The sequence below is a fragment of the Haliaeetus leucocephalus genome, unplaced genomic scaffold, assembly GCF_000737465.1.
Source record: "Haliaeetus leucocephalus isolate CR32 unplaced genomic scaffold, Haliaeetus_leucocephalus-4.0 Scaffold0, whole genome shotgun sequence".
Taxonomy (NCBI): Eukaryota; Metazoa; Chordata; class Aves; order Accipitriformes; family Accipitridae; genus Haliaeetus; species Haliaeetus leucocephalus.
In genome coordinates, this window is record NW_010972436.1 from 680387 (window position 1) to 696773 (window position 16387).

General features: G+C 47.3%; 1 protein-coding gene across 2 annotated transcripts in view; it reads right to left on the reverse strand.

The window, feature by feature from the left end:
- ZC3H7B (zinc finger CCCH-type containing 7B) overlaps window positions 1–16387 on the reverse strand; it is a 48650-nt gene that overhangs the window by 20965 nt on the left and 11298 nt on the right. The window contains exons 6-14 of one of the 2 annotated variants that reach the window (XM_010561626.1): window positions 13311–13391; window positions 11695–11751; window positions 10246–10288; window positions 5928–6187; window positions 4659–5007; window positions 3561–3670; window positions 2520–2682; window positions 2272–2433; window positions 1204–1409 (exon numbers count right to left, since the gene is read on the reverse strand). In XM_010561626.1, coding sequence (XP_010559928.1) covers window positions 1204–1409; window positions 2272–2433; window positions 2520–2682; window positions 3561–3670; window positions 4659–5007; window positions 5928–6187; window positions 10246–10288; window positions 11695–11751; window positions 13311–13391 — 1431 coding nt within the window. Of the gene's footprint in view, window positions 1–1203; window positions 1410–2271; window positions 2434–2519; window positions 2683–3560; window positions 3674–4658; window positions 5008–5927; window positions 6188–10245; window positions 10289–11694; window positions 11755–13310; window positions 13392–16387 lie in introns of both variants that reach the window. The other variant, XM_010561546.1, reaches the window with a different exon arrangement.

The following is a 16387-nucleotide window of genomic DNA, read 5'->3' on the forward strand; positions in this document are numbered from 1 at the left end:
CTGGGTACCCCGAGAACAACTGGTCTTACTATTAAAGACTGAGGCAAAAAAGGCATTAAGTACCTCAGCCTCTTCCTCAGTCTTTGTCACTATGCTTCCCTCTGCATCCACTAAAGGATGGAGATTCTCCTTAGTGCTCCTTTTGTTGGTAATGTCTTTATAGGAACATTTTTTATTGTCTTTTACAGCAGTAGCCAGATTAAGTTCTAGTTGGGCTTTGGCCTTTCTAATTTTCTCCCTGCGTACCCTCACAACATCCATGTAGTCCTCCTGAGTTTTCTGCCCCTTCTTCCAAAGGTCATAAACTCTCCTTTTTTTCCTGAGTTCCAGCCAAAGCTCTCTGTTCAGCTAGGCTGGTCTCCTTCCCCACCACCTCATCTTTCAGCACATGGGGACAGTCTGCTCTTGCACCTTTGAGATTTCCTTCTTGAAGAACATCCAGCCTTCCTGGACTCCTCTGCCCTTCAGGACTGCCTCCCAAGGGGCTCTGTCAACCAGGCTCCTGAACAGGCCAAAGTCTGCCCTCTGAAGTCCAAGGTGGCAGCTCTGCTGACCCCTGTCCTTACTTCTCCAAGAATCGAAAACTCTACCATTTCATAATCACTATGCCCAAGATGGCCTCCAACCACCACATCACCCACAAGTCCTTCTCTGTTCACAAACAGGACCAGCAGGGCACCCTCCCTAGCTGGCTCACTCACCAGCTGTGTCAGGAAGTTATCTTCCACACGCTCCAGGAACCTTCTAGACTGTTTCCTTTCCACTGTATTGTATTTCCAGCAGACATGTGGCAAGTTGAAGTCTCCCACAAGAACAAGGGCTAGTGATTGTGAGACTTCTCCCAGCTGCTTATAGAATATTTCATCTGCCTCTTCATCCTGGTTGGGTGGTCTATAACAGACTCTCACCATGATATCTGCCTTGTTGGCTTTCCCCCTGATTCTCACCCATAAACACTCAACTCTACCATCACCATCATTAAGCTCTAGACAGTCAAAACACTTCCTAACATATAGGGCTACTCCATCACCTCTCTGTCCTTGCCTATCCCTTCTGAAGAGTTTATAGCCATCCATTGCAGCACTCCAGTTGTGCGAGTCATCCCACCATGTTTCTGTGATGGCAACTATCAACATATCAATGGTCCAGATACACACTGAGAAGACAATGAAGAGTGCCTGCTCCCTCCCGCCAGCTCTGTACCTCACAGAGGAAGGTGAAGATGCCCTGATGTTCCTTGAGGAGCTTGGCAATGGTGAGGCTACTCTGCTTGATCCCACCTAGCGGGTCAAAGAGGAGGTCACGGTTGAGGGTCCCCTTCCTCTCCTCCGTCCACACGTCGATCTCTTCCTGGTGGTACGCGAAGGTGCAGTTATCCCCGTACTTACAGTCCTGCTTGTTAAGCATATCTACAAAGCAACAAACAGCACACACCACCACACAGGGAGGGCGGCCCAGTCAGAAACTAAACTCTCTCTTGTCTCCTCCCACTGCCCACACCTCACAAGGAGCTGAAAGCAAGAAAACACAGAGTTAAAGAAAAAAGAGAAGACATCTCCCCCCAGGTTTGCCTATACCAAGACATTCAGGAAAGCTAATGCAAACTACTGAATGGTGACAATCTCAAATAATGCTATCTGTTGTGGAAACCATCTCAAAATGGAGGCCTGCATTAATTCAGTGCCTGGCCAGGGACAGACCACGATTTAACCAACCCCTTTTGAAGCCAATCCAGATTAAGTTGCCTTAGTGGCCCAGCACTAAGGAGCTCTGTTATCTTGGCTCTTGCAATCTCCCCACTTCACTAGGTACTTTGTCATGACACTGCCACAGGGACCATTCCGGTCACATTGCGGAGGGATGGGCTGGAGCAAAGGAGCAGGCAGAGAGAGCTTCTCCCTAGGCAGAACCACAGTCCTGCCATGGGGCTGCTGGGTGAAGTGGGACTAATGCTGCAGGCACATGGACAGGAGGCAGGTTCTCAGCAAAGCCCATATCAACAGGGCAGCTCTGAGCACTTGGCTGTGCACAGCACCTCACTATGCCTTTGCAACTCTTCTGCTCCACCACTTTAAAAGCTGCCTGCTCTCCACAGCATGGGAGCTCATTGCCTTTCATTGTACTGAGCCTCCCAGTCCATGGGCTGCTGATGGGACAGGAAGACCCCAAAGACAGCAGGTGATACCAACTGGAAGTCCCCTCCCAACCTCCCCTGGCATGCACTGTACAGCCCCTTCCCAGCCACCGACAGCACTATCCCCTCCAGATCACCTTTGCACAGGTAATAGGATCCTACAAAGTTGGTTTTGGTTGGGCGAGGACGGATCCTCTTCCAGGTCTTGTCTTCTGAGTTCTTCAGCCTGCCCAGCAGGATGTCCCGCTTGCACTTGTGCTCCAAGCCTTCCCGATAGGTATAATCGCCAGCCTTGGGCCCTGCAGGATAGAATAACCCCATCAGCCCGGGAAAAAGCAAACCCTTGCCTGGGCCAGCGCTCTGGGTGGCAGAGCAAACGCATCACCTGTTTTGGGGTAGCAGATATGACAGGCTTGTTTGAAGACGTGAGTAGATGCCAGGGGGTTCTTCACCAGCAGGGCTGTGTTGGGCATTACTGGTTCTGGCTGGGACAGCAGGTGCTCGGTGACCTTGGGCACAGCTGAATGACTCACTCCACCAAGGCTGACCTGAGCAAAAACACACGTACCTCTCCTCTCAGCTCTGCAACCATATGGGTAAGAAACTTCTCTAATCCCTTGCCCCATTCCAGTCTCTCAAAAACCTTCCTCATTTTCTCTCTCATCAAAATGTTCACATCTGAAACTACACCTCCAAAAGAGCTGCATGCAACCTTTTCAAAGATAACAAAGAGCATGGTACGTTCACTTCAAAGACTGGCCTCTTTCTCTCTTGGTAGGGGACCTCAGTTTTCTATCATGAGCCACAGAAAAAAATGCCCCCCTCACTCCTTCCCATTCCTTCTATCATGACCAATTCTGAATCTGAAGACTCTCAAATCAACCCCGTCCCAACCTGGAAAAAAACCCAAACCACTTATCAGTGAGTCTTTAGGGAGCAGATTAATCTGAGGACAGAGACTTGGGTCTGCACTGAAGTAACAGGGATAGCAGGATGCCAGAAACTTAAGAATAATTCTTGTTCCAAGCTTGCTAACCATAGATAATCCTCCCCTTTTCCTCCAAGACTGGAGACATGGGACAGGGGCAGGACAGTGTATCTGGAAAAGCCTCCTGAGAGGGGCAGAGAGGAGCAAAGAACCTCACTAGTTTTAAGACAAAGCTGGCTTCCTCCACCCCATCCTTCAGTGTTATGTGGTTGCCAGATATAGTGGGACACTGGCCTCCATGATCCCCTGTTGACCCTAAGTTACACCATGTTTACTTTGGCAATATGCAGAGTTGCAGATAAAAATGAACATGCAACAAATGTCTTCCTGCTGACTCTGGGGAAATCTTTACCTGCTTTGCCACAGCATGGGAGGCAACACTCACTGGGGCAGGTTAAGAAGAGGGGCCCAAATTACCTACATCACCCAAGTCACTACTACCTTGGCTCCAGAGCACCTTGGGACATCAGCACGGGGGAGCGGCTCACTCACCACAGGGGATGGTTTTTGGCTGCCAGGTGGGTGTCGCAGTTCCTGAGGGCTAGTTTCTTCTGGGCAAAAGAAGGGGAAAAGAGCCCCACAAAACAAAAACAATCATTTCACTTTCAGAGGTAGTTCTGCTCACAAAAAGACAAACAAATGCTTATTAAATCTATTTGCTTTATTTATTTCATAACATTTTAATACTTCTTCCCCAAACCACCTGTCTAAGTCTTGGAAAAACTCCAGGAAAGGCCTTCTTGTGCCCCAAACCCTACTGAACCCAACCCTATGCTGCTGAACACTGGCATTCCCAAGGCGGCAACTCAAGATAGCCCAATGCTGAGGTGAATCCGAGTACTGAAGTGCTGACTGGTCAGTCTCTGGTCTTCTCAAAATACTTTTGCTGCCAACATACTGCAATAGTGGGGACAAGTTAGCCAAGAAGCAGCCTGCCTTCCCTCCTAGGACAGGAGGGGACTTACTCTTTCCCCACCATCCTCCACAGCTTTGCTCCTTGTGACGTGAGAGTGCAGTGCCCCATGCAACAGGACACTTGATGACCTGAATCCAGAGATAGGAGAGACCCACCTTGGCCTCTACCATTCTGCCCAGCACAGCAAGGTCCTGTACGATCTGAAATAGTCACTAGGATTTTGCTCATTTGGTCCAAAATGTCAAAGAGTCATTGTCGAGGGTGGAAGAATCATGTTATAGTCTAGCAATTGTGCCAAGGGAGGTGTCCTGAACACCAAGCCAGGTTTAAATCTCATCACTTATCATTATACACCTTTGCGTTCCTCTCTCCTCTTGAGATTTCACACCATGCACACACTGGTTATCTGGGATTACACACTTATAGCCTTTCTCACTACTCCTGAGCTAGACATATTCAGTTGCTCTGTCCAAGACAACTCCCTGCCCTCTTCTACATTTATACTCCTGTTCTGCGGCACCAGCAGAGCTATATGGCAAACTCCCTCAGCACTGAAGGAAATAGTTTTGGCATGCATTCACAGCTAAAGCAGCACAAAACCCCATCAGTCCCACACCTACCAATGGCAAAGGAATCCAAGGCATCCAGTGACCCTCTGCTTGTCCCAAAGGAGTCCAGGGCATCGAGCCGTGAATCTGTGTAGGGGAGCAGATCCAGGGAATCCAGCGAATCTAAGGTGGAGCCGCCACTTCCTCCCGGTGGAGCCTCGAAGGCATCCAGGACAGAGGAGGAGGAGAGCTGCTTGGTGGGATCCATCACCAGGCCGAAGGAGGCAGGTGGCAGTGGGGTGGAGACAGGGATGCTGGCTGTCACGACTGGGGGCAGCAGTGGAGTTCCCCCCGGAAACACAGGGATCAGCTGGGGCATCTCCGTTGGCAGGTTGGTAGGAATGGTGCCCTGGACCAAAGACTTTGGGGAACCGGGAAGAGGGAGGATAAACAGCACATTAGGAATGAGGGGCAGAGAATGGGTGAACAGAGGGTAACAGGCTCCCACTCAAGTGCATGCTGTATCATCTGAAGCAAAAGGATACCTGGCAGCTCAATCCGCCTGCAGACTTCCCACAGACCTTCCAATCTATCTACAACCACACACAGTCTGGACCGAGGTCCCTGAGGAGGTGTTGGGCTACCTAAGTTCATCGGTCTGCAAGGCAGAGCACTGCGCTGGGCACTTAAACCAGCCCAAGTCAAGAAACAGTGCAGCTGAGTACACACAGCGCTGAGGTTAGGGTAACGACCATTAGTTGTGGTACCTCTCATCAGAGCTTTTTGGCTCGAGAGGTGTCCTGCATCAATATGATTATATTGCTTCCAGACCCAGGTTGGCTCACATAACATCAGCAACACTGGCAACTAATATCCAACGTAAGTATTAATACAGATTGTCTTTACAGCTCCCAGACCTGTTCAAAGAGCTTAGGCTGAATGCAGCCTGCACAAAATACAAGGAGATTAGAGCATGCCCACTGTATAAAATACATCCACCATTCCTGCTTCAGAACACTCATTTCTACCCTCAGGCCTGCTTCAACTCCATGGAGACCAGAGGCCAGGGGGAAGGTGATGGTTGGGGGAAGACTATCTTGGGTACCTTTTGAGGCGCAGCTCCCTGAAGTTGCACACAGCAAAGCAGGCTTGGAGGCAAGCTCTTTAGATACTCACAAGCCAGTTGCAGAAATAAAGTAAGGAATGAATGAGTTTTGCCAGAGGAAGAGCTAGGAGGAAAGAGTGACAGAAAGAGAGAGAGAGAGACAGCATGCATATCCACATGCTGCAAGGACCTATTTGGAACAAGAAGCAGGGGACTCATGCAGCGCCCACTCTTACTAGAGGGTATGGTGACCCTTCGGCAAGGGAGTCCAGGAGGGAATCCAGTTCTTCCCCAATGATGTCCCCATCTGTGAAGTCCTCCACGCTCTCAGGCACTGGCAGGGACACGCAGTCTGGAGACGGGAGCAAGCTGGCAGCAGGGAGCGAGGTAGGCAAGCCCTTTGCATCTGAGTCAGAGGGCAAAGGGGCCAGCCCCTCGCTCACAGGGATGGAGGTGACCACGGGAGCTGGGAGGCACTGCAGGTCCATAGAGCAGTCTGTGATGAGGGAGAAACAGAGCCAGTCACCCAGGAGAGCCTCTTGCAGGGGGCAAGCAGAGCACAGACTGGCAAAACCAACATTGTACAACTCCGTCAAATCACAAAAAACAACTATGCCAATTTTCTGAGAGGAGGGGCTCTGGTCTGAAGAGTTCTTGCCCTTTCATTTTTGTTCCCAGTCTCCAATGGCTCACCAATAGCTGAAATATGCTCTAAGGGCCAGCGCCCAGACTGTCAAGATTTGGCAAGCATGTACAGTAACCAGGAAAAACAAGAAAACTGTGGCTGAGCAGTTACTGAATTCACTGCAGCCAGGACTAAAAGCCAGGGGCACATAATCTGATTTCTCTATAACCCACCACCTGGTGTTTTCTTTAATGTTCCTCACTAATGCATTTGCAGAGATCACTGTCTTCTCTACTCCTTGGAGCTTCGATATCCCAGCTGAAAGCTTGCTTACTTGCACACCCTCTCTAAAACCTCAGGCATCCTAAATGGCAGAAGACAAAACCACACAATGTCCTGCTGAGAAGAGAGTCAGAGATTGGGTGCTTAGACCAGGCTGTGCTAACAATGTGTTCCCCAAAAACTCCATCAGACTCACTCAGCTGTCTTTACCCAAGTAAATTCCCTGCTCTTGACTGCTTCCTGATGTCCACAGGTGGGAGATTGCTGCTCACACTCCCCCTCAACACCTCAGCAGCAAACATCCCCTTGGGAACTTGTGTGAGCCAGGGTCAGGGCAGGAGAGAGGCAGTGATTTTCCCTAAGGCTTCCTTGCCTCTCCAGTACACTACTGAAATGGTAAGACGTTCCCATCATGCAATATAAACCTCTGTTAAGTGAAGTTAAGGTTACAAGCACATATTCTTCACAGAAGAGCATTTTATTCTAAAAAAAATTAAAGGTTAAAAAAAAAAAAATTTAAATGTTAGAAATTTGGAAAATGAAGCATTACATTTGCAGTTCTCAAACCAAGCACCCAAACTACCTTAATTCTGCCCCTGTGCAGATGTCCTAGAATAAAAGAAAAGAAATAAGACAAAGATGCTACCTTCTCCACCCACATAGCTGTGGCTGCAGCGTAGCTACAACGGTCTAAGGCTATAAGCAAGGCAAAATTTGGAAGAACAGACAACAGCTTTTATGAGAAAGACTGATAAGAATGGGAAAGAAACCAGACAAGCTTCCGAGACATGAATCTTGATCCAGTGAGAAATGCTGCATCCTGCCTATACAAGCTCTGCTCACTCAGCCTCCACAAGAACTCAGCCATCCCTTTGTAACTGGGACTGGGCGAGTGAGCCATGTTGCTATCCTCTACAGCGCACGTTCACTGACCAAGGACGGTGTTGGTGCCCTTAGAGAGCTCAGCAATTCAGCGATTCCTGCAGACCCCCAAGTCCTGAACAAAACAACAGCAGAGACGACGCACACATGCAGGCTACCTTACTTCTAACCCCACCAGGAGCACAGAACCACCCCCTGCAACCTTTCCTCTGGCATTTGTTGTGAGCGGTCCACACGGATGGACCACAGCCGAGGTTGCTGTGCAAGGCACCGGAGGCCAAGCTGTGACAAAAGGCAAGGAAAGCACGGGGAAGCTGCAAGGGGCAGACACAGGTCCCTCTCCACAACCTCATGCATGCAATCAAAGGAAAGCGCATGTAGTACCTTATGGGATCCAACACAGGTTTTCAATGGTGCAGCTGGACACATTCCCCACAGGCAGTGGCTCAAAGGAAGGCTGTAAACGTCCTTAGTTTTGCAGTTGTCCCTCAGATCAGGCTCAGCTCCAACCCCTTGCCCCCTCTGCGACAACTTCTCTCAGCTCACGTCCCTTTTGCGTGGGCCCCCCAGCCGCACTCGGGAGCCAGCCATCCACCTTCCCTCGGTGCTGGCCTCATCACTGGCAGCTCAGCCGGACTTCCTTCAGTACAAAGGGATGGCTTGTGCCTTCCCGTTTTTCAGATGTTTAAATCTGGAGTACTGTCAAGATCCCTCCAGGGGCCAACAAGAAGTTCAGGACACACTGGAAGGGCCAGGGACACATGTGGGGGGACACCAAAAGGGTTCACAATGGCAGGGCCCCGAAGGATCCAGAAGTTCAGGCCTTCTCTGAGGAATGAACCAGGCCCCCTGGTTCCCACTCGGGGAAGCAGAGGAAAGAGGCCCTCACACACCCTAAGAGCCCCAAAACCCAGAAAAGCTAACGCTCAATCAAAAGGCAGAGAACAATACAGGATCCCCCACAGCTCAGTGCATGTGAAGGGCGAGAAGAGAGCAGGGACCAACGGGCTCCACTACTTCCAAGGGGCAGAGGGAAGATGTCTGCTCCCCTCTCCCTGACCACCCAAACCCTGTCATTCCTTCAGCCAGTTCCTCCCATTCCCCTCTGTCCAGTCTTTTCCCCTATCCCTCCTTTCCCATTCCTGTTTTCCTCAGGACACCCCATCTGCTGACCTCACTCACCAGCCACCATACCCATATCTCATGTACTCTCCTTCCAGAAAGCTCATGCACCTTCGGCATTCACCTAATGTTTGCGCCATTTTAAAAAAGTAAAAGTCATCTCTGACGAGCAAATCACAGGCACACACCTGCCTCCCTCTGATTCCTGCCACTGCCACAACACTAAGCCCCACCTATTATTACTATAAGCTCAATGAGGGTCTTTTCCATCTGTTCCCCCGAACCAAGTCTCTCATACCATGCCCCCTACCTGGTAGCTTCTCTGGCCATACACCTGCCTGTCCCAGAGGGGTGAGTACAGTGCTTTTAAAAGCCCTTTTTCTAGCTCTGCTTCCCAAAATAGCAGTGGTTCCCTAGTGCGTTAGCTGGCCAAAGGGCATACTGAGCCAGATCTAGCCATGATCTGTGCAGGGCAGGGCTGAGTTAATCAGATGACTTCAAGCAAATCATGGGGAAAGGGGCTTCAGGATTTTGCATCTTAAAAACAAAACAACTAAAAAATACCCTTGCTAAAAATGCTTTGAATCTGAAACTCTTGAGCTACCTAGCACCCACAGCCCTCCTGGTGGCATATCACTCTGACGCCAAAGGGATAACATGTAATTTCGGTGGTTTTGAAAAGATTTCCTAGCAGTAAAGGTTCTCTCTGCCTGAAATGCAGCAAAGGTGGCATGCTGGTCTTACACCAAATCCTGGTTAGATAAAATAGCTTACTGGATGCAGTCGCTCTTTACTTTGCAGCAGGAGTCCAGTTCATTTTAGCACAGCAAGATAATGTGAAAAACTCTCCTTAATTCACAGAACTGGGTCTTATGATTGCACATAGCATTCAGTTACTGAAGTGGCATTCAACAGAGAACTAACATGTTTTCCAAAGCATCCTAATAATGAAATTAGTTTCTTTCTATAAAAAGAGCAATCGCTACTTGCAGCGGTAAGTCTTCACACTTACCTTCGCGCGCGCACACACACATAGAGCTACCTTTCAAAGGAACAAAGACTAATGTGCTCAGAGGCATGAGTTCAATGCTCCAGCACACAGCAAAGGGCAAAGCACATAGCAAACTTTTCTACAGGGGCAGAGTTAAGGTCACTTGTTTCCTAGCATGAGAAAAGCAACCCCGTAGCCCTCCTTCTGCTCCTCCTGGGTGCCTAGCCCTGAACACGGCTCTCCCTGGGTCCCTCCCAGCTCCCTTTGTTTTCATTTCCTCCACCTCAATGCCTTGGAGGACTATACGGGCTTAGAGCACAAACAGCCACCTACAACCTTAACTTCACTTTATCTGGACTGTTTTGGCTAGGAGCAGAGTTTCAGAAGCTTTGCCAAGCCCAGCTTTAAGAAAGCACAACTGGAGAGATCTGTGTACCTCGGCAGACCGTTTTAATTCCCAGACGTCTCTCACTGGGCCTGGACAAAAAGCCTTTCTGCAGGACAAACACTCCTGCTTCCCACCACCTTTTCCTCCTCCTAGTTACCAAAGCCAGGAGTGCGCAGAAGAGACACAAATGAAGACAGTGAACCTCTCAGCCTGGTCAGATACCTTACCGAAGCCAGAAAAATCAGAGAAGAGACATGTCTTTACCTGTTTCGATGTCATCTATCGAACCCAATCCATTGGAAGTGGTCTGCAAAGAGGGTGTAGAAAAGGGGAGAGAAAAATATCACCAGAAATTAATCTTTAAAAAGATATTCACACTTCACAGATGAGACTCTACTACTTCTAAATGCATCTGGCCCTTTCTTTTCCTTTATGGCCTCTTTCAGTGCAAGAGCAGTAAAACCAACGAACTTTAAGAGGCCATTAATTCAAAGAACCTATTCATTTTTACCTCCAGCAGTGGACAAACCCTGTTGCTGCAAAGGAGTATCAGCCCTGCACAATACACAACCATGTGAGCAAATCTGTACATAGAATAGGGTTTTTCATGTGTGGATGAGAACGCTGTGTCCCAAGTCCCAAGACATCAATCGGTCAGCCCCATGCAGTGTGAGATCCGATTAGCCTGATCTTACACAACGTTCCTTTTCTTACTTCACATGTTTTGCAATCTAACAACCACAAACTTTTACAGCAACTCAAAACAGGAAAAGGTTTCCGCCAAGACAACTGCTGACTTGGAGCTCCAGGCACGGAATAAAATGAGCCGGTATTTTACGGAAACATAAACACATACTTACGTATGTGTGCCTTCAGCTTAAGCTTAAAAAGGCACAAACAAAGCATTACTCTTGAGATACTGCATCTACTGCAATAGTTTTTGCAAGTTCTAGTTTTTGCACTATTTTCCTTTCTTGCAAAAGGAAAGATCTTCAAATGAAAAATTGGGCACAACTATTAAAGAAAACTGACTGGCTTTCCTAGACAGATGTGAAGGCAAGTCACTGAACGGTGGGAGGTAAACTAATTCTTTAGTATCCCATCTTGTTGTACAAAATGACAATTTTTACGTTTTATAGTTTGTTTGCTTTAAGGAGTAGTGTGAAGTACCAAATAGCCTGTAAAAACAGCAAGTGTTTGGGGGTTTTTTTGCCCACTGCTGGAACAAGGAAATCAGCAATTTCTTCTGATTTAGCCTGGTATTTGTACAGCGTCCTGCCCAAGCTGGATCCCCCAGGTGACAGGACAATACAAAGAATGCATAAACTGTGTATGTACCTTCTCAGTACATTGCATGATTTAATTTTGTATGTTTCTTCATCAGTTGCACTTTCTGACTTTTACTTAGCATTGCCCTAACTATGTAAAAACTTGAAAACTAAAACTTACTTAAAATGCAAGAGAAAACAAACATTCACAATAACTAAGAAAAATAACCATCTTCAGTGATCCAATTACTGACATCAAAAACGTTGTCACTAGAAATATTTTCAAAGAAATTAATTTCCTTGGCAATATTCCTTAAAAGCTGAAAACACTAATTAATACATTTAAATCCTAAAAGACAGTTATAAATTTGCATGTAAATAAAACTGCAAAGCATTCTACTAGCACAGTCCATTAACAGTAACAACCACAGGATGCAAATTCTACCTGGTTTGACAAATTGATTGACGTGCCATTACTGAGTAGCGAGAATGTTTCCAATTCCTGCTGCAAGGAAGAGAGAGGTCTTAGAACAGAGACAGCCCATGAATGCTGGTAAACTAGGTAAAGCTGGGTTACAATACAGTTTCCTTCCAGGCACTGCCCATAAATAAAAAACGCCCCAAAAGGCATACTACTGTGACACAAGGGTACAGATTTCTGAACACTGAAAGGGCCATATATTTGTTCTGGACACCTCGGTGCAAAACATCCAACATCCAACACACAATCAGGAGACAAAAAACTTCCCCGAGGAACAGAAGTTTTTGTCTTTTCATTGAGAAATTACTACTTTGGGAAGGCATTACAGCACTGGAATGAAAGCTGGAAGTCAGCACAAGAGATAGCAAGGTGTTATCAAAATACTGATCACTAAATTTCAAATAATAAAAAGCATTTTGCAGTTTTTAATTTTTAGTTGTCTAACATACTGGTGGTTTAAGCCCATCAGAGCTGAGTAACATGACAGCAGCAAAAAGGTGGCAAGGCCAACACAGTGAGCAGCTACAAAAAGTATTTCTGCATAAAACTTCCCTTTCTTTGAGACAGAATCATTTTGGAGTGCTGAGAGCTGCTACAATGTCAAGCGTTTTTTTGGGGTATACCAATCACATGTGAGGTTGGTCATGGAGAGGAATAAGATGCTATGGCCAAATTTACCTCCAAAGCTTTCTGCAAACTGGATGCCCACCAATCACTTCACCGCATACTGCAGAGGTGCCCCTCTGGAGATGGAACATGCTGGCTGTTTAATACACCACTGTGCATGGGGCCAAGGATGCGAATGCAAAGCTAAGCCTCGACTACTAGCTAATGTTCCCTACTCCTGAAAATGCATCCTGGGATTTTATGTGACCAAGGCAGCTTTATCCAAGAGTGCTGGCAGTGGCCTAACGCCCTCTAGCTCCATCCCAGAGTACACACTTAAACACCAACAGTACTCCAGTTACAGCAGCACTTTCCTCTAGAGCCAGGTTATGGATCCAGCCACTGGCATCAATTAACTGGACCCACAACTCGCTTTCTGCTGCCTTCTTTCCTAGCATCTGACCAGATGTGTACCTGTTGTTCTCCCAAAGCTCAGACCTTTCCCCACCACAAAGAAGGTGTACGCCTAGATATGGGGCAGGAACCCTTAATGACCCATCGCACTACAAAACCAGCCATGCCTCCAATGCAGCAGAGGATCCCACCCTTCTCATCCCATAACAGGGAAAGGACTGTGATGCAAAACCTTTGGGATCAGGCCTCACGTCCCTCTCCTCCAAAACACACAGGCTCCCAGTGCATTGGAGACCTCTCCTGCAGCACCAGCCTGGCTCTGGCTGGCTTAGCCGGGGACTCGGGAAACATCCTGGCAGTAGACACAGCAGCAACGGGGTTAGAAATGGATCTAGGCAAAGCGAGTCAGAGGGTCAGGACAAGGAGGGTAGCCAGCCGCCTGCTAGACGGATTGCAGGGTAGTGTACGTGTGTCTGTAACTGCAGAGCAGCACCTACCACTTTTGCAAAAGTAAATCTGAAAGAGCCAAAGGATAGCCTCTAAGAAAAAAGAAGTCGTACCTGAGGTCTTTTGTATGCTTTTCGAACCCTCAGTCCCAGCTTCTGGGCAAGCTCCTGTCCCAGTTGTGTGACGCTTTCATCCTGGGGACAAAACCATCGGCAGGACACTTTCAGTTTTGCCTTTGTGGCACACACAATGAAATAAACAGGGATGCAGTTATCCTTACTGGACTGCACCAAGAAGCCTCACTTGTAGACAGCAGCCAGTGGACAATTGCCAGAGCAGCCCTAGGAGAGTCCATGCAGACCTGAGGGCTCTTGTCATTCAGTCCTGCTGAGATACTGGGGTTGCACCAGGAGCTCTCCCCTACACTGCCTCGATGCTGCAGAAAATCAGAATCAAATGTCTGCTTCCAAGAAAGCACCCACTCTCTGAAAGTGGGGTTCATGAATCCTGCTGGCAAGGTGGCTGGAGAGGCTGCCAAGGCTGGCTGCTGTGGGCTGACACAGCTTCCACAAGGTCCCCATGTCTGGTAAGGAGCCTGCATGCCTTCCCTCTTTGTCAGCTGCAGAGTTAATAATCAGTTTTGATATGCAGACAGTATTCACTAGCCTGTTTTGCTTGTCTGCTTGTTTTTAAAGCTGAAACCAAGTCTTAGTTTCCAACTTACTAGCTACAAGGCATTTTCACTGTCTCCAGCTCTCGTTAAACTGCCTTAGCTTCGTCAGGCAGATCCTTCTGCTTTCCCCGCTGCGTGCCATTTACCATCCTCCCTGCTCACTGCCCGTGCCCACTCCCACACCACCGTGGGCTTTAGACAAAGTTCTGGGCCATGCTCCATTCCCCTGCTCCCCCCCCCCCAGTTCTGCCTGGACTAACAACCTGCCACAACCTTCTTCATGTATCACCAGCAACTCTTTTCTTCTGCTTTCCTCTCTCCCTGTTTGCAAAAATATTGGAGTGCTTTAACAGTTTCTTCAAAGAAGAAAAAAATATCTGCCCAACCTATTGTGATATCCCTCCTTAATGTCACAACATCTCCTCCTTCATCTCCAGCCTTGAAGCTTGGTCTCTTCTCTCTACTTGCCATGCTGGTCTTTCCAACCTCCTTCTCCCTGCAAGTTCATCCCTTCCCTTTCAACCTCTCACTAGCCTCTGGTTCCTCCTGCCCACAGTATCAGTAACTTTTCCCTTCAATTTGGAGTGTCACTTTTTGACTGTACTTGCTCACCCACACCCTCAACATTGGTCTTGTCACCATCTTCTCTGAACTCACGTGAAGACAAATTCTATCTTGTCCATTTCTTCTTCTCTCCCCACCTGACACCCCTTCAGGATGTACCTGCTTCTCCTGAAACTGCCCCCACACCCTCCAGAGACCTCTTCTTGGTCAAATCTCATGGTCACTGCTCCTTCCTCACTCTCTTCTACCTCTCAGATCTTTCTAACACCAACCACGTTTTCATTGCTCTGTTTGCCTGTGGAGATTCTGCCTTTCCAAACACTCTCTCAGGTGTCTTCTGAAGTCTTGCTCCCTGGGGAAAACTCACCAGAAAGACCTCTGACATCGTTTCTTTTCATTGATCTCATACCCATACCTACCAGATTTACCCTGTCCAACTCCATGTGCCAATGTAACTCTGAGATGTCTTCTGAGATTCCTGGACAAGATCAACAATGTATTTCCCTCTAGACTGCCACCACTTCCCTTCCCAACAACACATAGTTAATTACTGTCCTTCTTGTCAGCAGACCTGAGTTGTGGGGGTGGGGGGTTATTTGCTCTTTGCCACCCACAAGTTCTTCCTTTAGCTTTCCCTTCCCTCAGCCAAATGCCACCCTCAGGTGCTTACTACCTCCCATCTAAACAAGGGGATGCTCAACAAGGGCATGCAACATGCTCTCCTCCAACACCCTAAAAACACCCCATGCCATGCCAAAAAAAGCATACCACAGAGAGGTATCAACTTCCCCATGCTGGGAACCTCTGCAAACTACCAGCACTGAGTATCTGCCTCCAGAAGCAAGTTAACTCTGCTAGACAGTGAGTCAACTGATCGGCAGATCCTTCATCATCGGAAGTTTTAATACATGCTCTGCTTTGACCACAACAAAGTTCTCAGCTGTTACAGCAATGCAAGCTGGAAGTACCCATGTGCTCCAGAGGCGTAATGGAAACAAGAGTGAGATGATGGATAGCATGACTTGCCTTTGATGCAGAGAAGGCTTATGATTCCTGTTAATCAGGTATGTTAATTTACAAGACTGAATTGTTTAGAATAGGGAATGCAGATCACTCGATATGGAGTTTGTAGGCTGAACTTTCCTGCCACAGAGAAGTTTGATAAAGTGTTTGTAGACCACAATGATTGTAATGATGATAATGGGAGATATGTAAATGTAACTGAATTTATTTTTTAACCATATAATTAAGTGGCTCAACTGCAATGTGAAATATAGCCAATTATGGCTTTATGTGAACACATATATTAGATAGGTTTGTTTATAAAAGGGTTTGTTTAAAAAACAGTTCTTTGGAACTCCCCTAACATGATACCTTTCATGTTTTGGTCACCCTGTTCTGCCAAGTCAAAGAAACTAGAATTTACAAGCTATACAAAAGGAATAACTAACCCCTAACAAGGCTTTCAAAGATTGCTTCTGTAACACTAATAATAAAGGAAAATTAACTTCTGCTGATGTAGATGCATTTTTCTTGTAATAGTATTACTGTGATGGATCAGAACCAAATTTAGCAAGGACAACCAGTGCTCACTAGAATCCATCTAATCACAGTCTGGTTTCCTATTCAGTATTTGGCCTAAAAGGACACTCAACAAAAGCAATGTCAGGAAAATATATAGGGCCTAGTATATGCAGATAGTCCCCTCTGAATGCAAAGATTTTCACACCTGTGAACATAAAAATAACTATGAAATATGATGTCAAGGACACCTTTGCATGTCCCTGAAGGAATAAAAAGCTTTATCAGCCTGTCTTAGCAATCAGTAAGTAAAACATGAGACATTTTTAACTAAAACAGGAAGAGTATACATATTTTCCTTCCAGTGCTCCAGTTCCCATTTGTCCCATGCTCCTAGTGACTCCCATTAGACGTATAAAACCAGCTAATTAA